This window comes from Rhineura floridana, chromosome 7 (genome assembly GCF_030035675.1).
Source record: "Rhineura floridana isolate rRhiFlo1 chromosome 7, rRhiFlo1.hap2, whole genome shotgun sequence".
Taxonomy (NCBI): domain Eukaryota; kingdom Metazoa; phylum Chordata; class Lepidosauria; order Squamata; family Rhineuridae; genus Rhineura; species Rhineura floridana.
The window spans coordinates 50,164,965-50,190,096 of record NC_084486.1 but is presented as its reverse complement, the minus strand read 5'-3'; the positions used below and the strand labels follow the sequence as shown (position 1 = coordinate 50,190,096).

General features: G+C 40.6%; 1 protein-coding gene across 4 annotated transcripts in view; it reads right to left on the bottom strand.

The window, feature by feature from the left end:
- Positions 1 to 25,132, bottom strand: part of DNTT (DNA nucleotidylexotransferase) — a 230,529-nt gene that overhangs the window by 167,432 nt on the left and 37,965 nt on the right. For 3 of the 4 annotated variants that reach the window (XM_061635584.1, XM_061635583.1, XM_061635585.1), the window contains exon 3: positions 14,352 to 14,480. The exons of the other annotated variant lie outside the window; for it this stretch is intronic. In XM_061635584.1, coding sequence (XP_061491568.1) covers positions 14,352 to 14,480 — 129 coding nt within the window. The remainder of the gene's footprint in view (positions 1 to 14,351; positions 14,481 to 25,132) is intronic. 4 annotated transcript variants of the gene reach the window in all.

The following is a 25,132-nucleotide window of genomic DNA, read 5'->3' as shown; positions in this document are numbered from 1 at the left end:
ATGGGATGGGAGGAAATGGTGGGTAAGGAGGGAGAAGAATCAGTAGGCACAATAATTTATTTGAGGGTCCTTCACACAACTTATTTATTGAACATTCATTATGATTTGCTTTCACAATTATTTTGTGGAAGTTACATTATATCTTGTCTTTATTGAGTATTCATTCTGATTTGTGCAGGAAGGTTATATGACAATGAACATTCATGCTGAATTCATGTTGGTTTGCTTGTAGGGGGGTTATACATCTTCCTGTTAGTCATTTCAATGCATTTTTCCATCACTTTCCTCACTGTAAAAAGTCAGTTTCTTTTTTAAAGTGGGTTTGTTGTACTACTGCTACCACTACCACTACTACTACTATTGTTATTGTTATTGTTATTATTTCCATTTATAGACTGCTTACTATCTAAAAGTTCTCAAAGCTAGTTACTAGGGCAACAGAGTCCTTTAAGTGAAGGGAGACCACAGGGGAGCACAGCTGTAGGGCTTTTTTCAGAGGACAAATGAAGTCATCATCTGCTGTAACACCAGGACAATTGACAGATTCGTTTTGGTTTTGCAAGTGAATGAGGTGATAGCAAGCTTTTCAAGTTTATTTGTGACTTATTAGCATTGAGGAAGACAGGAAATTTATTCCTGGCTTGTTTATTTTCCTCTAGCAGAGGCTGGATATTTCTTTCATTTTCTTTGATAGGGTTCCCACTTCAGGCTAGCAGTTTAGCAGTTTAAATGGAAACACTTCTTTGCATGATTGTTTGCCCTTTCAATTAAAAGTTAAAGGTTGCATTTCAGATATCTGAATGCCTTTTATTAAAGCTAAATGTGTTTTACAAGTAGAACCTATACAATCAAAAGTAAACACTGTTGAGTTCAATGGAGCTTACTCCCAGGAAGTTATGCATAATGCAGATAGCCATCAACTTGGATGGCTTTAAAAGAGGACTAGACAAATTCTGAGAGGATAAAGCTATCAGTGGCTGTACTCTGTTCTCCATGTTCAGAGCCAATATGCTTCTGAATATCAATTGCTGGAAAATGCAGGAGGGGAGAGAACTGTTGTGCTCAGGCTCTGCTTGTGAGCTTCCTGTAAGCATCCAGTTGGCCACTGTAAGATGCTGGACTAGGTGGGCTATTGGCTTGATCTAGCAGCCTCTTCATATGTCCTTATGTTCTTAGATATCCTTACCCTAATAAATTGGTTATTATCCTATATACTACTGCTGCTTGAGGAAGGGGTGAATAAATAATTAATGAACACGGCAGTCTGCATTTTTGGACTCTTTGTGAGGGTGTGGCTACAGCAGCTATCATGATGAAGTCCTGCACTTCAAAATTTCACACTACACTACTATGGGTTTGTGTTAACTTTCCTTCCAATGGGCCTAACAGTCTTATCACATTTTATCTAACAACATCTGACAAGCCTGATAGTATCTTGGTTGTTAGGCTTTTTTTTTTACCTCTTACAATTAAAGCAAGAAATCTCAAAAACAAGATCTCTCTTCTATACAGAGCATTAACAGCCATTGTTCTGAATGAACAATATAATGTCCTGTCTTGGTCCTGTAGACTTGTTATCTTGGCAAATGTGGGTTTGGGGCAGAGCTTGGAAAAGTTACTTTTTTGAACTACAACTCCCATCAGCCCCAGCCAGCATGGCCACTGGATTGGGCTGATGGGAGTTGTAGTTCAAAAAAGTAACTTTTCCAAGCTCTGGTTTGGGGACATGCATTTGCTGAGATAACATCTTGTTGCAGCCTCAAACTAATTTAGGAATCCAGTTTGGGTCACCAAAATGCAAGGAAGGGTCACAAATGTCAAATGCTTCCCTGTTAAAGCTTACTGGACTAAGACAGAACATTATGTTGTCTATTGAGGACAATGGATGTTAAGTTCACTCTTTTGTAGAGTCCTATTTTGAGTTTTCTCATTTTTGTTGTAAAAAAAAAATCTAGATAGCATTAGGCTTGTCAGATGTTATTAGACAAAACATGACAAGAATCATAGGCTTGATGGGAAAACAACAGCACAAACCAAAAATGTCAAGGGCAAACTATAACATCTGGCAAATTTAGATAACATATTGAAATGTTCAAACGGCAAATGCTACATTATCATTTATGGCTTTGTAAAATTTGAATTTGGCCCTTTTCAAGCATACAAGATTATCTTAACATGATCTATTTCCCATGTTTATATTCTGAGGGACAAACTAGATATGATATTTGCCCCATTTTAGGTATATACTGTAGGAAGCTGGCTTATACTGAATCAGACCCTTAGTCCATCTAGCTCAGACTGGCAGCAGGTCTCCAGGATTCTAGTTTGGATACATTCCAAGCTCTACCTGGAGAAGCTGGGGATTGACCCTGGGATCCTCTCCATGCAAAGCAGATGCTCTACCACTGAGCTATGGCCCCTCCCCGGTTTACCCCTGCACAGCTCATTTTTTCTTTTAATGAACAGCATGGAAAGAAGCCAGATCAAAAACTCATGGCATGGGAGATGAGAAGGTTTAACCTAGGGGTGGCTAATCTTTGGCCCTTCAGATGTTGTTGATCTTCAGCTCCCATGAGCTTTAGCCAGCATGGCCAATGGTCAGGGGATGGTAGGAATTGTAGTTCAGCAACATCTAGAAGATCACTGGTTAGCCGACCCTACTTTAACCCTTTGTCCCTTCACAGTACCAATTGGAATCTAGCCCCCACATCTGCTATTTGCAATGGGGAGAAAGCTACACACATGCACACAGAGTGCACAAGCTATTTATTCAGTTCTTTCCTACTCATTCGACATCTGTTTTCCCTTCCATCATAGGAAAATGTGGCAGATGTTTTACAGAGAGTGCATTATGTTTTGGGAAGCCTCATTTGCCTCCCTCTGGTTCCTTGCACTTTCAATCACACTAAAAGAAACTTGATTTTACTATATTTTGACCCCAATACCTCTGTTTGTAACTAATCTCTATGTGTGTGTATTGAACCTTAAATATTTACAAGGTATCCTTGAGGAGTGTAGTATTACGTCTTTTTTTAAAAAAAATCAGATTAACATCTTACCCTCTTAATGAGGAAACACATGTCATAATGACCCACTCTGCCTGTATTGGCTACCAGAAGAAAGGAGCAGATTTATTCCTCCAGATGCCAACACAAGCAGTGGTGGCTAGAAATTGCATCCAAGCACACTCACCCTTGGTTCACCTTGCCAGATGCTTTTGGCACCCATGAATTTACCAGCTGCTGTTGCTGCTACTAAGTCACCTTCCACCAGCTCCATTGTCTTCCCATTTGCTGTACCAGTGCATGCTTCCCCCTGAGCAAATGGAGGAATTATTCCTCCCCCCCAAAAATAACTTCATGAAAGGCATAGAGAAGAAAAAGTATTGCTGACAATTTTACTCTCTCTTGAAATTACAATTACCACCTGAAAGTTGCTCATTTAATAAAAGAAGATAGAAACCACAATTTTGGTGTGGCAGTCAGAATTTTTGGAGAAAAGGTCTCAGCGTACTTTCCACATACCATATAGGCTTGACCTGTGCAACCCACACCTGTTCATTAAGGTACCAGACTGTTGTCCCTACACACTATTTCACATCCTGCTATGAAAAACTGCAGAGTGCCTTGCATGATTCCTGTGTAACCACCCAGCATAGGCTCCACTGAACTTAGGGGTAATGGCATAATGACAGAGCAACATGGCATAATAACATCATTCACTCTTCAGTAAGGTGACCACTTTCACATCACCAAAAAAAAAAAAGGAAAAGCATGACCAAAGAATGAGGACAAAAAGGAAACAGATTTGCATAAAATTTGCAATGTGCAAATATATATGTATGGATACAAATTTATAACTAATTACTGTGATTTCTTAAATCACAATAATCTTATCATAGCAAGGGAAGACCGTGATCAGGTAGTCTGTGTTCCTGGTCAGACTGCCGTCCAGATGCTAACTCCTGATGGACAACTTCAAGGTCCTTGTTATGCTTCTCTATCTTTAAACTAGACTTGGGCCCCAACTACACTACACATTTAAGATTATTATACCGCTTTAAACAGACATGGCTTACTCCACAGCATCTTAGGAAATGTAATTTGTTATGGGTGCTAAGAGTTGTTAGAAGATCCCTGTTTCCCTTACAGAGGGCCAATTCCTAGCACGGTTTAACAATCAATCCCTCTTCCCAGGGATGTCTGAGAATTGTAGCTCTGTGAGGGGAATGAATGAGTGTTCATCCTAGAACACATTCTGTAACATCAGAGATTCTATGGCAGATATGAAGGTAGAATGTTTTAAGATTTCAGGTTTAGGGAAACAAACGTTGCTTGTAGTGCATTACAGATGTAGTAAAGGACATCATGGTACCAGCTGTTCTGCCAAAAAATACTGATAGTTGCCTTAAAGAATAAAGGCAATAATAATTTATTTTTAAAAAGGAAGAGAGAAAAATCAACGCCCCAGTCACACTGAGCTTGCTTAAGCTATCAAGATAAATGATAGACAAGATGATGACATTGCTATTTTAGGGAGTGGGTGGGCAGTCTTGAGGAAAAATGTGTTTCTGCCTTAAACTGAGAAGAAAACTAAAACGCCACATCTAGTCAAATATTGCTGACAGGCAGCTAAAAGATGTCATCAAAGCCTTTGTTTCAAATGATGTTCTCATTACTCAGTGTTTTCTCCAACTATCCAGAGCTCATTAAGACATTTTCAATAAACAATTAGACTAACACTGAATATGTATTCCTCCCTAAACAAAACATTGCTGGCAAATGCTGAAATAAATTATAGAGCTGCCTTTTTCCTGTAAGGCACAGTTTGGCATGTTTTGATTTATTTGCTCAAGAATAAAAAAATAATTTCTACTTCACCACCTCTATCTCTGTTCATTGCAGTGTAATCTGAATTGAATGTTCAAGGAAAAAAGGACAGTACTGCTAACAGCTCAGATTTAGCAAATGTTTAATTGGCTTGCACCCTAGTAGGATACCTCACCACCAGTTTAATGATACAGAGAGTTGTTACTGTCTGTTGGCCTGCTGTAAATATCCTAATAAAATTGATAATATCTTCCACATCATGTATTAAAAGCAACATAGAAGAGCTGCTTGTTTAATTTTATCTAATACGGGAGGGAGGGCATTCCAAAGTCCTACAATTCTGCAATACTTTTGATACATTTATCACCTCCAGGACAATCACCTAAATATGAGATTATTAGTTGGAAAGTTGGTCCAGTTTTCAGCTCTTATAAAAGTCTTCTGCAAATCATTTACAGTGGTTTCCAACTCTAAATTTTTTCAATAATAAGAAAGATTATCATTTCTGTTATCAGTATAAGTTATACAATTAAACAAAACTGCATGCTCATTTTTTTGTAACTGCAGAGGAGAAAATGGCAGGAAAGTCAGCACCAACTGTACCTCAGAGGGGAGAGCATGTCATAAGAGAATCAGAAACAAATACAAGATGAATTCCAGAAATGAAGAGAAGTTTGGCAGAAACATATCTCAGGACTTTCTCTATCATTTCTTACATAGGCAACTTTCCTGGTGGATTGTGCCCCCAGTAGAGGGTCTCTCATGTTCAGAACAAGCAACTTCTACATAGTGCTAAGGTTCACAGAGAGCATATATTACTCTGTTGTTTGACACATCAATTTGTGAATGTCTCATCCCTAAACACTTTCAGCATGACAGAGAGTATGTTGTTCAGAAGATATATTCTCCTCAGTATTTCTTTTTGCTTGCTACCTGCAAGAACTCAAATTCTATTGTAAAGTAAAGCAAAGTGAAAGTGCCAAGTTGTCTGATTTGTGTGTTGTGTGTATTGCCTTCAAGTCAATTCCGACTTATGGCAACCCCATGAATGGGGTTTTCATGAGGCTGAGAGGCAGTGACTGGCCCAAGGTCACCCAGTGAGCTTCATGGCTATGTGGGGATTCGAACCCTGGGCTCCCAGGTCGTAGTCCAACACCTTAACCACTACACCACACTTAAACTACATTAAAAATAATTTACTTGTTTATACCAAAGTCATTGATGCAACAGACTCAGGGGGCTTTTTGTAAAAGAATTAAATGTTCAGCAAATAGAAAAGAAAAAAAAGTCAAACAGCCACCACCCCTATCCGCCCAGATACAATAAGACAGTAGGTTTTCTACCTATGGTCAAACATTCACTTTGTTATTGTCATGGATAATGGCCTGAGGCCAGCACAATTCAAAAAGTTATTGTAATGAACATCAGGATTGCTCCACCTTTTGCTTCTGACTTAACTATTTTCTCCTCTCAAAATTAAATTATATTTGTCTATAAGAAAAATGTCCTTCTGAGTTTTATTGCCGTTCAGTATTAATATTCTAAGCTAGTAGCCAACCTAAGCTAGTAGCGTTGGGGGGAGAATAAAAAAACCCACACCACAAGTTTGAACTGTCCCTTATGGAAGAAGACAAGAATGCAACAAGCTATTGGTGCATTAATGCAAGAAGAATCATTTGCTACTATGGGGAGGTCAGTGACCATATTAATGTTTATGACAGAAGCAAAGAAATAAATTAAATGATCTCTAGATGAAAGATGCCATGTGATGTTTTCAATCTTGGACATTTATTAATTCTATGCCAGGGCAATACATTGGCGGCGGCTGAACTGTCTATAGGTTACAACACTGGGTTGATTTTTAAAAAAGAAAGTAATAGGTAAAAGGCCTAATGCACACAATTAGCAACCTGAAAACGTTGTATAAAAGTGGGGGAATTGATGCGCTCAAAATCAACCCACCAGGCACACGTGGTGACGCATGTACATCTGTCTACAGGAAGAAGACAGGCAACTGGCCAGAAAACAAAAATAGTGTATCCCGAAGTCCCAGAGTGTGGGTGATAAGATGTGTTCAGCTTGATGGGTCCTAAGTTGTGCAGGTCTGACTACTAGCAGTGTGCATCCACTTCTGACAAAACCAAATCCAGAACCAAAGCAGGCTGCTTTGGAGTGGTAACAGGCTTCGTCCAAGGCAGAGAAAGACTCCTTCAAACTAGCCTGAAGCAAATCAATTGCTCCCAAAGCCTTGGGTCCAAGTCAGAGATTTAGAAGACAGAGTTCAGACAGTCTCAAACTGTCTGTTAACAATGGTTACATTTCCCTTCCAAGTTCTCCATAAAAGGAAACCAGAAAGCCAGGGAAAGGAAGGTGAGGGGTATGGTTTTCAGACTGATAGCTCTAGCTTCCAGCCAGGAAATAATTTCTCTCTCCTTCCCTCTCCCTTTCCCTTCAACTCTCCCAACTCATTTTCTCCTTGGATCATTGAAAATGGCTTATAGACTCCATCTGGCTGTTGGGTTGGCCAATAAAATCCCAGTGCCCACATCCTATGTTATCCACAGGCATTAGAGAAGATGCGGAGAAGCTTTGGCCCTCCAGATATTGCTGAACTACAACTCCCATCATCCCTGTCCACTAGCCATGCTTGCTGGGGCTGAGGAGAACTGTAGTTCAGCAACATTTGGTGGGTCAAAGGTTCCCCAGACAGCATTATAGCTTGGGGCCATCCTGCCCTCGTCCACATTACAGTGTGGAGGACAAGGGACATTTTGCAGCCCCTAACATCTCCTGACAATTATGATTTAGGATGTAAAGTAGCACAAGTTTTATCCCTAGAAGTAGATACTGAAAACCATGACTTAAAAGAAAACAAGGCTTTTTAAGCCTCATTACACGAGAGTGGCTGTGTTAAAACACACACACACACACACACCTGTTTTCTTGCTTGACTTGACAGTATGGAAAATGTCACATTTAATTGCCTGTATAAAGCAGCTACTATTCTACAAGAGAGCTCAAAAATGGGGTTTCAGAGTCCCAGGGGTCAGCTCTAAGTGAAAAAAAACCTGTATTTATCAAAGACTGCACAGGCCAACACAGATTGCAGTTCTAACATAAAAAGCTAAAAATAGTAACAGCCAGAAAAAGCTATCACCAAGTTACAAAGGGAAAGAAAAGGCAATATATTTATATCTTAAAATAAAGTGGTTATAACAAGATGCTATCACTGACACATAATTCAAGACGGTTTGGACCTAATTTGCTGGCTATGTGGCATTCAGCCAGAGACAATGCGTCATTTAATGGTTGGTTGCCCACAGCTTGTATAAGTAAATTATACTGATGCCTCACTGCAGCTTCATATTTGCACAGAAAATCATCTTTTGGAGCATCTTTTTCTGAATGTATGAATTACAGCCGCAGCGCAGGCCCTAGATTAAAAAAAAAACAGCAGGATGGAAGATCTAAAATTTAAAACTATTGATACGAAAATCCTCACAGTAAATGCTATTCCTGCATTGTTCTTCACTGCAAGATGTTAAATGGCCCCACTGCAATTTACTGGTGATTTTAGGGTATATCTACTCTGCAAACCTGTTTTGGTTTTATGCCTATTTAACTTGTTATGGTTTCCCTAAAAAGAATCATGGAAATCATAGTGTGCAGGGGTAGTAAGAATTATCTATTAGAGATCCTAGCCTCCCTCACAGAACTTTCCATAGGAGTGGAAATTAGTCCTAAACCACTTTATAATGTAGTTATAAGCCCTTTGCAGATATTATCATGTATGTGCAATGAATATGCAGGGGGGCACCATGATCGTTTGGCCCAATTGGGCATTGTGTGAATTGTTATATATGGCCTCTAGCCTCTGTATTTAAATTGCTTTTATTTTTCCATTGTTCATCTGTTAGCAACTGATCAAGCTTTAGCTTCTGTTATTATGCATTCATTGGTTGTTCCTATGAACAATATCTAATCTCCTGTCAAGAACAAGAAAAGCCTTCTTGCAGCCTTGTTTTCTGCCACTCAGTTTGAACGGCACACTAAGCCAGACCTTGGCTTAGCAAAACCATGCAAATGTGTGGACTCCCAGACAGGAGTTCACAGCCAGTGAGTACAGCATGCCTTGCATGCAGATGGTCCTGGGTTCAATCCCTGGCATGCTTATGTAGGAATAAGAGAGCCTCCCTTTCTAAAATCCTGGACAGCTGCTGCCAGTCACTGTAGACAATCCTGAGTTAGATGAATGAGTGGGTCTGACAGTTCCCTTATACAGTTTTGCTGCCATACCATGCTAAGCTAAGTTTGACTTAACACAGGGGTAGCCAACTTGGTGCCTTCCAGATGTTATTAGACTGCAACTCCTATCATCCCTGATCACTGGTCATTCTGGCTGGGGCTGATGGGAGGTGGAGTCCAACAACATCTGGAGGGCATGACATTGGCTACCCCAGCTTAGTATGTTGTCTGAAATAGGACTTGTGGTTAAGCTCTCCCCTCACTAGCCATGAGATGCAGCCAAGAAGTGAGGAAAGAGCTTAACCGGGTTCAGACAACATGCTAAGCCAAACCTTGACTTAGCGTAATACATTGCAGCAGTAAAAAGAGCTTGCATATTTGTGGACTGTGTGAACCAGCTCTCTGAGCTGCAGCCTGGAGGATGCGGCCTTGTTTATGGGTTGTATTCAACATAGCTCTAATGTGAACATTCCATCAGTGCAAAGTTGTCTCCTTCCACGATGAAAAGTTCTCCTCCTCTCCTCCCCCTATATTCCTCATAAATCTGTTCTAGGGGTTCCCACCAACCTCCAGAGCACATTTAGGGATGATGCAGGGTGTGCCGGGGGAAGGACAGGGGGGAATTCCTTTCCATTAACGCTAATCCTTGCACTAGCACAATTATTTTGCTGAATACCACATATTGTCTTTTCACTTCATCAATACCATCTTTTTTATCTCAGTCTTATTCAATCTTCTCTTTAGTCTACTTCTACAGCTAAGTATTTGATCACTTGCATTTATAAATTGTTTGTTCAGGTTGATAAAGTTGAAGATTGATTCACATAAATGTGTGGTTTAGCTGACACAGATTCTAATTAAGTGTTGAGGCCAGAACAATGATGGCAGGTTCTGCCTTCTGACCTTTGTGCATGCCTTAGAAGATCTGAACAAGGCCCTGTTCTTACAGGTGCATATTTATTGCAGGGAGGGGAATTTTTGATAGGCAGTATATTAATTGCCCAAATGTCAGCTTCTGTTTCTGCGGTGTTGTGGTTTAATTACTGAAGGAGGGCTTTAATTAAAATTAAAAACTTTTTTGTGTACATGACATTACTTTGATTTCTTTTTACATTAAGCAACCTAAAAATGGCTAAATAAAATAATAAAGAATAGATTGAAATAATCTGTAACAAGTGGCTCACTTGCAGCCTACTATACAGGATTCCTAATTATGGCTCCATAATTATGAGTTTTTCCCTTAGAAATGAAAAAAAATGTGCTGACAACAGTGCTCCAGATTCAGAAGCTAGAGTTAAGATGAACTACCTTAGGAACACAAATTGCAATGGCTAGTGGTTGATGCGAATAAATATCTTATCTGCCTGAGAAACTTTAACCAGAGGGGGAGGTACTTACAAGTTGAAGGGCTGCCATCTGCCATGAGTGGAGCTTCCTTCTTCCCCCATTAAACAATCCTCAGATTGGAGGAAGCTCAAGATATTCCCAGGTACAAAAATGTTTCAGAATGCAATTTTATTATCTGCATATAATACACTTGCAACAAACTGTTTTGAAATTAAGAGAATAGGAAAATGTGTGACACATTTTTTCCCAACTGATTTAGATATGTACTAAGGAATAATAATAATAATAATAATAATAATAAACTTTATTTCTACCCCGCCCTTTTTCCAATAGGACTCAGAGCGGCTTACAACTAAAAACAACACCATTAAAACATACAGAAGTATACAATTAAAAAAGAATTAAACTATGAGAAAAATTAAAACCATAAAACATACGTTAAAAACCCACTGTGATGTAGTCAGAGCCAGTTCTAAAGGGCGGCCAGGTGGGGCACTGGCCCGACAGCCTCTGGAGCTACAGGGGGGCCCTTGGCCAACCCTCTGCTCCCCTTCCATGATCCATGGGCCCTCCATGCCCCCCCACACCCCCACTTTCCTATCTGCTGTCTTTTACCATTGCCCTTAACTAAGATGGCGGCTGCGGTTTCCCTAAGGTACTGAAGCCTCTGCCACCATCTTAGTTGATGCAAGAGATGTGCGCACATAGCACGCATGCGTGCCATCAACAAAGATGGCGGTGGAGGCGTCATCCCCTTAGGGAAACCGTGGCTGCCATCTTCATTAAGGGCAATGGTAAAAGACAGCAGACAGGTAGGTGGGGGGCATGGGGGGGCACATGCGTGCGTTTGTGTGCAGGTGCACGCACGCACGCATGCGCACAAACACGCCGGGGCCCAGGGCTGATGCCCAAGGGCCCTGGCATTCCTAGAGCCGGCTCTGGATGTAGTCATCAATTGTTTAAACCTGCCATCCTTCAACCTTTCAGAGTTTAATTTTGTTGACCTTTAGAGTGATAGATTTGAGAGACAGATGAACTATATTTTGAAATAACAAGAAAAACAGCAAAATTATAAGCTGGTACAGCCACAATGGAATGACTGGGCATACCCTCCTCAGAGACATCATCTTGCGTTTCAGTGTGGTTTATTATGACTCTATCTACCATGTCCTGGCCTGAATGCTGTTGTTTATATAGCCAAAACAACAATATCCACACACAATAGGGAGATATCAGCATGCTCTGGAGAACCCTAAAGTACAAAAAGTATTTAGAAAAAGAAAGCAAAGGGGTGGGGGTGCCTAATAAGTACTGAGTATGCTCATTAGTCACAGAATATTGACTCAATGTTTGGGGTAAAAATAGAAAACTAAGTGGAAGGAGAAATAGAATAGAGTATCAGGGGCGTCATAGCTGACTGGTTGGAAGACTGAACAGGATAATTCCACATGGCAATATTTTGTCACAGGTCCCCCTAGGATGCAAACCGGTGAACAAACATGAAAGTAGCTTTGAATATTTTGACTGGATTATGCACTAAACACAGGCCCCATTTGGGTCATCATGAGCTTTTGCTATTTGGTAGTCCCTGAGCAGCTCCTCCACCACTGTCATGCATCTCATTCTCCACTATCAAAAAGCCTATTCATTTTATACCAGCAGGGGCATTTGAATGGCATCAGGTGTGGGGTGGGTGAAGGCAAGAAACAATCAAGAGCTTAAAGTGGGCTCCCAATGGTTCCTTTGCTGGAGCAAGCCATGCTCCCGACCGCCCATCAGCTGATGGGCGGTAGGAGCGTGTCTGCCTCAAGGAGGGGGAAGCAGTTTCCATTCAATGGAAACTGCTTCTCTGTCCTAGTGCTGCTCTTTCAAGCTATCATGTATGGCTCCCTTCCACTGCTAACATCCAGAATGGATGAGCTTTGCAAACAAGGGCTTTATGAATGTACATGCATTTTCTCTCTCTACTTCCAGTATCAGGGATGGAAAGGAGAAATGCAGGGAGGTTCACTGAGGGTGAAGTATTTTGACAAATTGACAGGTGTCAACCCACCTGACAATCATATGATATTATAATGGCACTGTGTAATTAACAGGTGGGTTGCCATACAAGTTGTCCTGCAGGGCAGGGCCAGATAAAGATTTTGCCCCTGAAACCAAAAAGGTTCCCCACCCCTGATCTACATCTGTGCTTTGATCGTCTGCTATTCATAATTCAGGATCCCTAAGCTAGACTCATTTACCCAGGATGGGCAGTGGATGCTACACTTAACACAAAAGAGAATAAGCAGTGCCATGAAGAACTCTATAAAAGAGATGCCAGGATGACAGATTCATTCATGGAGGAACCATGAAGCTGCTCTTAAAATACTTGGAAGAAACAAATCACCAGGAACAGATGGCAATAGAGCTGCTACAAGCTACTGAGACTGAATCTGTCCAAATTTTGACAAAAAATTGTCAACAAATATGGAAAACTAAACAATGGCCCACAGACTGGAAACTTTCAATATACATCCCAATTCCAAAGAAAGGAGATCCCAGGGAATGCAGTAATTATCGACTATTTCCTTAATATCCCATGCAAGTAAAGAAATGCTCAAGATTCTACAACAACGGCTCTTACCATATATGGAGCGAGAAATACCAGAGGTCCAAGCTGGATTTAGAAAGGGAAGAGGAACCAGAGATCATATCACAAACATATATTGGGTAATGGAACGGACCAAGGAATTTCAGAAGAAAATCACCCTGTGCTTTATAGATTACAGCAAAGGCTTTGACTGTGTAGATCATGAAAAACTATGGAATGCTTTAAAAGAAATAGGGGTGCCACAGCATCTGATTGTCCTGATGCGCAACCTATACTCTAGACAAGAGGCTACTGTAAGGACAGAATATGGAGAAAATGATTGGTTCCTCATTGGAAAGGGTGTGAGACAGGGGTCTATTTTATCACCCTATGTGTTTAATCTATATGCAGAACATATCCTATGGAAAGCGGGATTGGACCAAGATGAAGGAGGTGTGAAAATTGGAGGGAGAAATATCAACAATTGAAGATATGCAGACGATACCATACCACTAGCAGAAACCAGTCATGATTTGAAACAAATGCTGATGAAAGTTAAAGAGGAAAGCACAAAAGAAGGACTACAGCTGAACGTCAAGAAGACTTAAGTAATGACAACAGAAGATTTATGTAACTTTAAAACTGACAAAGAGGACATTGAACTTGTCAAGGATTATCAATACCTTGGCACAGTCATTAACCAAAATGGAGACAATAGTCAAGAAATCAGAAGAAGTCTAGGACTGGGGAGGGCAGCTATGAGAGAACTAGAAAAGGTCCTCAAATGCAAAGATCTATCACTGAACATTAAAGTCAGGATCATTCAGACCATGGTATTCCTAATCTCTATGTATGGATGTGAAAGTTGGATAGTGAAAAAAACGGATAAGAGAAAAATCAACTCATTTGAAATGTGGTGTTGGAGGAGAGCTTTACGCATACTACGGACTGTGAAAAAGACAAATAATTGGGTGTTAGAACAAATTAAACCAGAACTATCACTAGAAGCTAAAATGATGAAACTAAGGTTATCATACTTTGGACACATCATGAGAAGACATGATTCACTAAAAAAGACAATAATGCTGGGAAAAACAGAAGGGAGTAGAAAAAGAGGAAGACGAAACAAGAGATGGATTGATTCCATAGAAGAAGCCACAGACCTGAACTTACAAGATCTGAACATGATGGTTAATGAGAGATGCTGTTGGAGGTCACTGATTCATAGGGTCGCCATAAGTCGTAATCAATTGAAGGCACATAACAACAACATCTTTATGGTCTGTAAGTTGTATCTGAAATGGTCTGTAATTTAGTGTGAAAATCTAGCTTGAGAATAAAATTCTTATCTATATTACCGTGAATTTTGTGTTATAATTATTTAAAGTTGTCCTCCGTTGACAGGCATATTGGGAGACAATAGCTGTACCAAGAGCTGAAGCATCCACTGGCTGTGAGGATGAAGCGGCAGGATGCTTTCCCCCTACCTAGACAGAGAGAAAGAGAAAGAAATGGGCAATTTGGAAGTCCAGTAATTATCTCAAAACCTGATTACTAAGTTTCTACTCCTCAGATCTTTCATTTTCTCGCCATGCAGCAAAATATTTCAGGCAAACAGCCTGATCTACATTCAAGTAGTTCTGTTTCTCTTATGAAGACAATATGCTCTTGAACAAAAACAGACACATTGTCACACCATCTTTCTCTTCTGTGACATTATTCTAACAAGAGATGCAAGCTGCGAAGCTCCCAATACAGAACACATGCCAAAAGCCACTCTTACTGCCAGCTATGGGAGATATAAAATGACCACATCATTTGAATTGTGTCTGAAGGATCCAGCATGGAACACAGATTGAATTTTCATATTGTCTCCCATCATTCTCACACATAAAGATTTTCATCCAAGTGTCAAGTTATCCTGGGAACACAGGAAGCTGCCTTATATCAAATCAGACCATTGGTTCATTAGCTCAGTATTATCTAAACTGGCTGGCATCTGCTCTCCAAGTGTCATTCCAGAAAATGCCTGGGATGTTTTGCACATAAAGTATGTGGTTTGCCACTGAGCTCTTCCCCCATAAGGCAGTCTTCCCCAACCTGGTTCCCCTTCAAATCTTTTGGGCAACAACTATCATCAGCCCCAGCCATCATGGCCAGTTGTCAGGGATGATGGCATTGTGGTACAAAACATCTGTAGGGCATCAACTTTGGAAAGGCTGCCATGAGGAAAGGAACACACTTTACATTTGCCATGAGAAAGATGTTCAGGAAAACCTCTCTATGGTGACTGAATGACTATACAGTACAGATTCCTGAAAAAGATAGGATAGACTGGGGTAGGGGTGAACTTTCTCAGCACAAAGATTGCATTCCATTCTGGGCGATCTTCCAGGGGCCACACGCCACTGGCAGCCAGGACCAGAGGCCACTGGCTGAATCAATGAGTAGCAGCAGCAGCAGCAGCAGCAGCAGCAGCAGCAATCATCATCATCATCATCCCACCCTTCCTCCAAAGGAGTCCAGGGCAGCAAACATGTCAATACAAAAACAATACAATTAAAACTTCTAAAAAAAATTAAACACAATCTAAAAAAAGTTTAAAAATCCAAAAAGTGATCACCTACTCTCAGAACTAATAATTTCAGGGTGGCCAGGGACAGGTCTTTTAGCCATCAAATGCCTGGGTAAACAGGAATGTTTTAAAATAAAATTCCTAAAAGTTAATAATGGAGTCTGACGCACCTCACTAGGATTCTACAAATGGGCATTGTCATGCCCCGTCTCCCTCACCAACCCACTTCTATTAGCACAGAGGAGGACATGGGTTTTTATTTACTCTTACCACTACTCAATATGGCAAAGATATTCAGGGATTTCCTTCTATGTCCCTTAGCATTGTTGCTGCATGGTTCAGGTATAAAGACAAGCTTCTACTCCCCTGCGATATTTTGTCCCTTTAAAGCTCACATCTATGAGTTTGGCCCTTGTAATCTGACACTAAACTCTCCTTCAAAGATTTGCTGACGCCATAGATACCAAGTATATGACTCAACGTCTAATGTAGCCAATGTATGTGTGTGTGTGTGAATAGTATTTTATGTATTTTATTTCATTTTAATGTTTTTGTGATCTTTATTGTGTACAATTTTATTATGTATCTGTTCGATTTTATTGTAAGCCGCCCTGAGTGCCCTATTATAAGGTAGAAGGTGGGGATAGAAATATTTTAAATAAATAAATAAATGAAGAGGTGTTTGTGTGAAAACAAAACAAGATTTATTTTGTAACAGATGTATTTTAAAAGAAGCAAGTTTACTTTTTGCTCATAAGCATGTGGTTTCATAAATTGTCTCAAGGTCTTAAACCTAAGTTACTGCATGTTCTTGAAACACTTTTAAGTCCCACCTGGCCTATCTGTCTACTATTTCTACACTAGCTCCACCCTCTTACCAACTAATCCAAAAATAATAAAACACTGACCATACACTCTCTAACACTACAACCCAAGCTTCTCCAAAACAGTGCCAAAACAGTCACATACTCAGACATATACCTCTCACCCTCAGACACTCAACCAATCACTATCCAGCACACTCCAACATTCTACTCACTCATTCCCCACTCCAACACTCACCACTTACCTTAAATACTACTTACTATAAATATTATAATACAGAAGCAAGAGACACATATGCATAAAAGTATGGAACATCACAGGAATCACCACTGGGAAGGACCTACCATGGGTCACGGCCTCCCCTGTTGATCATAGGCCCCAAGATGGTTGATATAAGTTTTACCTTTATATAGTAGGCTGGTTTCTAAACACATCTACACATCCCTCTCTATGCTCCATCTAGGCAAGCAAGAGCCATAATCAGAGTTTAAGGAACCCATAACTCTTGTTTATCAACATTTATTGAAAGCATGCAAAGTAGAACAAGAACTTACAGAAGAATAGAATGGGGAGTTAGAATATGCTATACAATGGGAAATTGTTTTAGAATCTATACGAAAAGTTACTATAGTTTTAAAATTTATAATGATTTAGCAAAAAATGGTATTTCAGGGATACTGGAAGGAAATATCTAATTCAGATAGATGCTAGCAATATCTAATTGAGGCAATGACAAGGACATGTCCTGTGATGTTTTCTTTTTGGTCTACAGTCATCCATATTAACTTCATCTTGGCAATTTGTGGATGTTCATGCACTTTTAAAAATATATTCCTGTTGTATGGGGATTGACAGCAGGGCAACAAGAACAAACATTACATGCCCTTATAGTTATTAAGAGACTTATCTTTTGAGCCTGGAAAGACAAACACCAGCCAACTATTATGCAATGATTTGATGGCTTAAACACCCTTGCTACTTTTGAGCATACTTTCTATAAACACCAACTTCACCTGGATACATATTTGGACATTTGGGTGGCTTATATTGACCTATATGTGTAAACTAAGATGGATGTTTTGATATTTAAGTGTACTGTTAATGTGAGCTGACAGGGTTTTCTTTTCTTTCTTTCTTTCTTTCTTTCTTTCTTTCTTTCTTTCTTTCTTTCTTTCTTTCTTTCTTCTTTAATGAAATTGCAATTTAAAAAATCAATTAAAAAAGAGGTCAAAGCCACATTCTAGCCAAGCAAAAAAAATCAAAGAGGATGTAAAGCAAGTTCTGATGAGGGGTGTGGCCTTGGGAAAGAAAGCGTCCCAGGGGAGAGTCCCACGGTCAAGACAGAGACGTCTGGAGAGCCACATTTGGGGCCCGGGCCTGAGATTCTCAATCCCTGGTGTAGACTGACTGGGCCATGCTTAGGGTTGCCATATTGCCCGGTTAGCCGGGTTTTACCCGGATTCTTTGCACGCCACCCGGCACATGGTTAGCCCCTTAAGTGGCCCGGATTCTCAGCTTTAATTTTTTTAAAAATTAAGTTTCTAGGTGGTCCAGTTCTCCAGATATACATAAAAACATCAGCCACCCCAACTGTTAAATCTTTTTTTAAACAGTACTGTATAGCATTTTGTAGCTTTAACCCCGCCCGTTCAGGATTGCAGCCAATCAGTGAAGCCAGGGTTGTACTTCAGTTTGGTTGACCTCAGGCAGTGTCTAGAAAACCTCATTGCAAGGCCAGAAAATGGTGGTTTCCCCCCCTGTTTATCTGAAAATCTCATAAATTGGGTAGGTATATACATTTCAGGTTTTTTCCCTCTTGTGTGCAGGAGTCAGATCCTGGGCAGTGTTTTGAAAACCTTCCCAATACTTGCTTTTGTAAAAGCAATGCTAATCCCATATGTCCAGAGTAAATCCCATTGAATTCAATAGGACTTACTTCTGAGTAGACATGGTTATGAATGTGCTCAAAATCAATGGGACTTTGGAGTGAATGTAAAAAAGAATTGTGTTTGTGTTCTCTTTCTGTCCCCTGCCCCTCCAGTCCTATTCTAAAGCAAATAGGCAGGGCTTACTTAGGTATTACAGCTTTTATTCTGTAGGAAACTAATACTGATTTTTCTAAAACTAATACTGATTTTTCTGCAATGACCAACTGGTTTGACAATAAACTATTATATGGGCTGTATGTATTTATACATCTGCAGTGTGTGTGCATGTATGGAGTCTTTCCAACAACCCTGTGAGGTAGGGTTGGAAACCAAGTCAGCTCACAACAAGAAATAAAGCCATTTAAAATCCAATAACCATAAAAACAAGTATAAACAGTTGCAAAACAGTGTAAAGTGGCATGATTTGGAATTTTGGGTTGTGTGAATGAAGTTGCTTATCACTTGAGGTTGCAGTTCTGTCCCTGTTTGAGTAAGCCCCACTGAATACGCTGGGACTTGCTTCTGAATAAATAAACCTAGGATTGCAGTATAAATATCTTTACAGTTTGTGTAAATAATAAACATATTTGATAGTCATGCTTATATAAATATTTCTTCATTTATCATATTTTTGGTTTTTGGTTAGGAATCCTGACTGGTTGTGAGATGCTTAGTTTTCTGCCTTACTCATAGGAATCTTGTTGTGGTTGGTATGGTATTACATTTAGGAAAGTGTTACTGCCTTTTGTGTTGTTGTTTTCCTATTTGCATTTCACTTATCTTTAACCTCACTCCGTTACAGCCATAGAAGCAACAGCAGCATATGCAAGATAATTAACTCCCATTAGTGATAAGAGCAAGAATTTATAATTATTATTTTAATTAAAACAAGAGGCTTATCAGTACTTTGAAGAGGACCAGGTATTTATTTTCTTTCTGAGCCCAGGACTGGGTCTTTCATGATGCTCGGGGGGGGGGAGCAGGAGAGTAGTCAATAAGACAGACATCCTGGCATTGGTAATCTAATTAGCAAGGTATGTGTGGGGTTGTTGCACACTTCCAGGCCCAGTTTCATTTTGAGTATGGAGGTGGAACCTGTGTAGATATGGTTGATCAAAGGGAGAAGAAATTTTGAGTTAAGCAAAGCTCTGCTTTTATAAAACCTAACATACAGATACTTTGAATGTCTGAGTTCCTGCACCAGTGGAATACTGGAGGAACTTGTAAAGCTTGCTGCAACAGTATTTACAACTGAGCATGTGGTGTGAAAGACTCCTTTTCCTAACATTTTGGCTTCTTGTTTTTCTCCACCCACCACATCTTTGAAATATATCGTATATGTAATGATTAACCGTACTGCTGCCCTGACTTACTTTATGTTTGTTGCTATTTTGTGTTTTTATATTGATTGTGTATTTTTATTGTTTTTATTATATTTGTAAGCTGTCCTGAGCTCTGTTTTTAACAGCAGAAGGGCAGGATATAAATCCTCTTAATCAATCAATCAATATTCCATAGTGTTGGAAACTAGAGTCTAGGCATTTAAGGCTGAAAATGTTGGTTTTTAAAAAAAGATTTCTCACATCTTTCCCCAATTTTTGGTGGTAATTCCTAGGCACAAAAACAAAACAACTGGACAATCCAAATATTAATATGCAAATAATTTGCATAATATGCAAATTAGCCTGCCCGGATTTGTGGAACTGGAATATGGCAACCCTAGCCATGCTTGAACACATGAACTCTGTTTAGGGCTGGTGCCAGAGGTGGCCAGGTCAGGTCCTGATCAAGGGCACCTGTGGCCCAGAAGGACCCCTAAAGGGCCCCTCCTTAGGGTGGGAGGGTAGTGCTCCTGTTCCCCAATCTGCGGCAGAGTTGACTCCTGATCCTGTCACAGATAGCAGAGAGGGAGCTCCCAGGCCCCCCTGTACAGACCGTGCAGGCCCGCAATGCCCATCCGCACACCCCACCTACCTCTCCTGTTGCTGTGGATGCTGTGTGCACTGAGTGCACATATCTGCTATCAACCAAGATGGTGGCAGAGGCTTCCCTAAGGGGCTGCCATCCCTGCTGCCATCTTGGTTTATGGCAGGCATGTGTGCACATTGTGTAGTGCGCATGCATGCCATCAACCAAGATGGTGGAAGGGACATCAGCCCCTTAGGAAAGCCCCCGCTGCCATCTTGGTTGATGGCAGCCATGCACACATAACACTCAGGGCATTCATATGAAGTGACAGGAGAGGTAAGTGGGGCATGTGGGCAAGTGTCGCAGGCCCAGGGCAGGCTGATGCCCAGGGCCCAGTCATGCCTGGTGCCGGTCCTGACTCTGATTCTCTTGCTGGATAACTGGGATTCACTTGACAACATTCCCATGTTACAGTATCAGCTCAACACAGAGGCTATCCTGTATCTAGAAAGGAAAAATACTATATTTTCCTAATTTGGGTACTGGCCAAGATAAAGAACATGAATGTGGAGAACACTTAACAGCAGTCAGAACAAGTAGCTTATAAGTGATTTCGTGATGGGAAAATATTAGATTGGCAAATAATTCACTCTTAATGTTGCTTGTGAGCACTTAATACTGCTTCTGTAATAAATGTGATTCACAAACTCAGATAAATGGAGGAATAGGTATACTGGGAAAAGCTTTCTTACATGTCTACGTTAGAGACATGACTATAATATATGGGGCAAAAAAAGCTTTTGCTACATTAAACAAGCTCTTCTGCTAATATTATTGCACCTAAAAGTTGCCAGTATATACAATCCAGATGAGACTAGGAATTCATTCACTTATGAACTTGCTTTAGGATAATTTATAATAATGGTGGTAAACTCAGCTTTCTGGTAATTTTCACTGTGTGTTTTGAAAGGGAAAAAAATAGTATGCATGTGTCTGAGCCTGTCCTGGCAAATAGCCCAAAGGGATTCAAAAGGTTGCAACAAAATCATTCAGTCTTGATAATAATATAATCTGTGAATTATACTTTAATGGTGGGTTTTAAAATGCAGACATCATATTATAGCTGAAAGGGCTTCCAGAGACAAAATGCCAGCTACAAAGACTGTGGTGTTGAACGGGAATTATCAGAAGTTAAATAATCTCTTAACTTTTTTAAAGATATGACTTCTAAGTACTCCAGTTTTGACAATTTTATGCAAGAGCAGGCTGAAGAATGTGTCTATTACATGTGATTTATGATCTATGGCTTCAGTTAGGATTGCTCCCTGGTACGACATGATTAAGTATCAACATAGCCTGGAAAATAATTTAATCGCCTTAAACAAGTTCCCTTCAAGAAAAAAAGTACACTCTCTTGAGATTTCAGTTAATGGCATCTGCTTTTTAGACAGAAGATTTTGTAACATTATATGTAATCAGAGACCCTATATTTGTGGAACAGGGAAATTTTCACAGTTACACATGCTCTGGTCACTTTATTGTTGTTGTTATTAATAATAATAATAATTAGAATTATATCCTGCCAGTAGGAGCCCAAGACAGTAAACAAAAGCTCTAAAAACACTCTAAAACATGGTAAAAACAGAATTCAAAATATATTACAACAAAAGATCCTTAAAAACATAATAAAAGGAAACATCTCCTTATGACCCCATTCAGCAGTTACATGTAAATGTTAAACAACTGGGGAACTGACCCCTGCGGGACCCCATACTGCAGAGGCCATGGAACCAAGCAATGCTCCCCAAGAACCACCTTCTGGAGCCAGCCATCCAAGTAAGAATGGAACCACCACAATGTGGTGCCCCGATACCCAACTCGGATAGTCGCCCCAGATCGGTGATATTGAAAGCCACTGAAAGGTCAAGGAGAATCAACAGAGTCACATTCCCCTTCTCTCTCTTCCAATACAGGTCATTGTACAGGGCGACCAAGGCAGTTTCCATACCAAACCCAGGCCTGAATCCCGATTGAAATGGATCTAGAAAATCTGTCTCGTCCAAGAGTACCTGGATCTGGTTGGCATCCATCCTCTCGAGAATCTTGCCCAGAAAGGGGACATTTGCTACTGGTCTAAACTTAGGATCTTCCAGGTCCAGGGAAGGCTTCTTCAGGAGTGGTCTTACCACCATCTCCTTCAGGCAGCCTGGGACCACTCCTTCTTGGACAGAAGCATTAATTATCTCCCTGGTCCACACAGCTGTCACCTCCCTGGCAGATTTTATCAGCCATGAAGAGCAAGGGTCCAAGATACAGGTGGTTGCATGGACTCAACCAAGTACCTTGTCTACAAGGCAACTTAAGCATCAAATGTCATAGGACAAGAAAGCACACCAGACACCTCACTTGGATCATCAGCTTCAAAAATGGAGTCCAAATCCCAGCAGATGGAAGTGATTTTATCCTCAAAATGCTTAGCAAACATGTCACACCAGGCTTTAGATGGCTCTACCACCTCCCCAGGGCCAGTATGTAATAAACCCTTTGTTTGTTGTTATGTGCCCTCAAGTCAATCATGACTTATGATGACCCTATGAATCAGTGACCTCCAATAGCATCTGTCATGACCTACCCTGTTCAGACCTTGTAAGTTCAGGTCTGTGGCTTCCTTTATGGAATCAGATCAGAATCAGAATTTTATTCTTGCGGTCATAGACCAATACACAATATCAAACATCATATAAAACTGGTTAAAAATCGTACATTTGCTAACTATAATCATGGCTGTATAGGCAGTTGGGCTAACAATGTTCTGCGATGGATGATTGCCATAGCACAGAATCTTGCAACACTACACGTGATTTGAGTATATTGATCCGATAGAAGATAGGTGGTGTAAAAGGAAAGGTCCCAGCCAGGAATCAAGTTGATTATTGGAGTTATATGCAGGAGACGGAGATCATGATAAAAAGGGCAGATTAAGAGTACATGGGTTACTGTTTCAATTTGTCCCATCCCACAGGGGCATAATCACTTCGTACGGGGAACTCCCCGATATCTGCCCTCTAAAAGAGCAGATGGGAGCACATCAAACTTCGCCAATGTAAATGCTTTTCTGTATCTCATATTAGGGAGCGAGCTGAAGTAATGCGGGAGCGCAAAGCCCCTGGTGTGGGAAAGGGAATCATCCTTGAATGTCATTGACAATTGATGACTTTGTAATTCTACATCCATGATTCGTTGTGATACAGCCAGCCATGCTTTAGAGTAGCCCAGCATGGAAATCGCGGGAGGAGAAAAGCCAAGGTTTGCAAGTTTCTCAATCAAAGACTTATGCCATTTAGATCGATAAGAGTCAGAAAGTACCAGCGGGGCCAAGCCCACGGGGCAGAACCGCAGTTTTAACCATAATCTTATTCTTAATTTCCAAATGCGGGCCTCAATTTTAGGGAGACCAGCTTCCAGTCTTAGAATATTATTTGAGACACACATCGGTGTCCCAAAAATGGATCTTAAAAATTGGGTTTGGACGGGTTCAAAGGACACAGATTTGGAGTATATCAATGCCTGGGAGCCATAGAGCATTTGGGAGATGACCTTCGCCATGAAGACTTGTAAAGCGGAGGGAACATATTGACCTCCCTTAGTATGAAAGAATGACAATAGAGCCTTCAAGGTCCTCCGGGCATTAGTGATGGTATTCTTTGCATGAAGATGCCATGCTCCTGAGGAGTGGAAAGTCACCCCCAAATATCGATATGAAGAAACCTGTTCTATTTGAAGTTCATTAAGTTGCCAGTTGTGCCTCACCTTTTTCTTGGTGAACACGAGTACTTTCGTCTTCTCATGGTTAATGACTAACCGTTCTTTGGAGCAATAATCTGCTAAGGCCCGTAGTAGTCGACGTAGACCAATACTTGTCCGTGATAGCAGGACTGCATCGTCAGCATACAGTAGTATTACTAGGGGTTTGTTGGCGAGTATAGGAGGGTGAGATGCAATCTGTGCCAAGGAGCCAACCAAAGAGTTTATATAAAAATTGAATAGGGTTGGGGCTAAGACGCAGCCCTGTTTGACACCCTCATAGGTAGAAATTGGCTTAGTTAGATGGCCTGCATTGTTGCACCTAATACGCAGTCTGGTGTTCTCATAGAGACAGCGCATGAGAACTAAGAGGCGTCTGTCGATGTCAGTTGACTCAAGCTTTCCCCAGAGCTTGTCTCTGGGTATGAGATCAAATGCGGTTTTAAAATCTATAAAAGCCTTGTTTGGCCTTCTGCTTTTTCTGCTCCCTTCTGTTTTTCCCAGCATTACAGTAGGGCCCTGCTTTGCAGTGCTCCGCTTTGCAACGTTCCTCCGATACGGCAGTTGTCAATTGCAGAAAGGCCCCGTTCCTATGGTGCTTGTTCCACTTTTATGGTGTTTTCCAGCCATCGGGCGCCATTTTAGACAATGTTAGTCAATGCGTTCCACTTTATGACAGATTTCGCTTTGCGGGGGCTGTCCAGAACGGAACCTGCTGTATGAGCAGGGCCCTGCTGTATTGTCTTTTCTAGTGAATCATGGTTGGCCTTATGATGTGTCCAAAGTATGATAACCTCAGCTTCATCATTTTAACTTCTAGTGATAGTTCTGGTTTAATTTGTTCTAACACCCAATTATTTGTCTTTGTCGCAGTCCATGGTATCCACAAAGCTCTCCTCCAACACCACATTTCAAAGGACGATTTTTCTCTTATCCACTTTTTTCACTGTCCAACTTTCACATCCATACATAGAGATTGGAAATACCATGGTCTGAATGATCCTGACTTTAGTGTTCAGTGACAGATCTTTGCATTTGAGGACCTTTTCTAGTTCTCTCACAGCTGCCCTACCCAGTCCTAGCCTTCTTCTGATTTCTT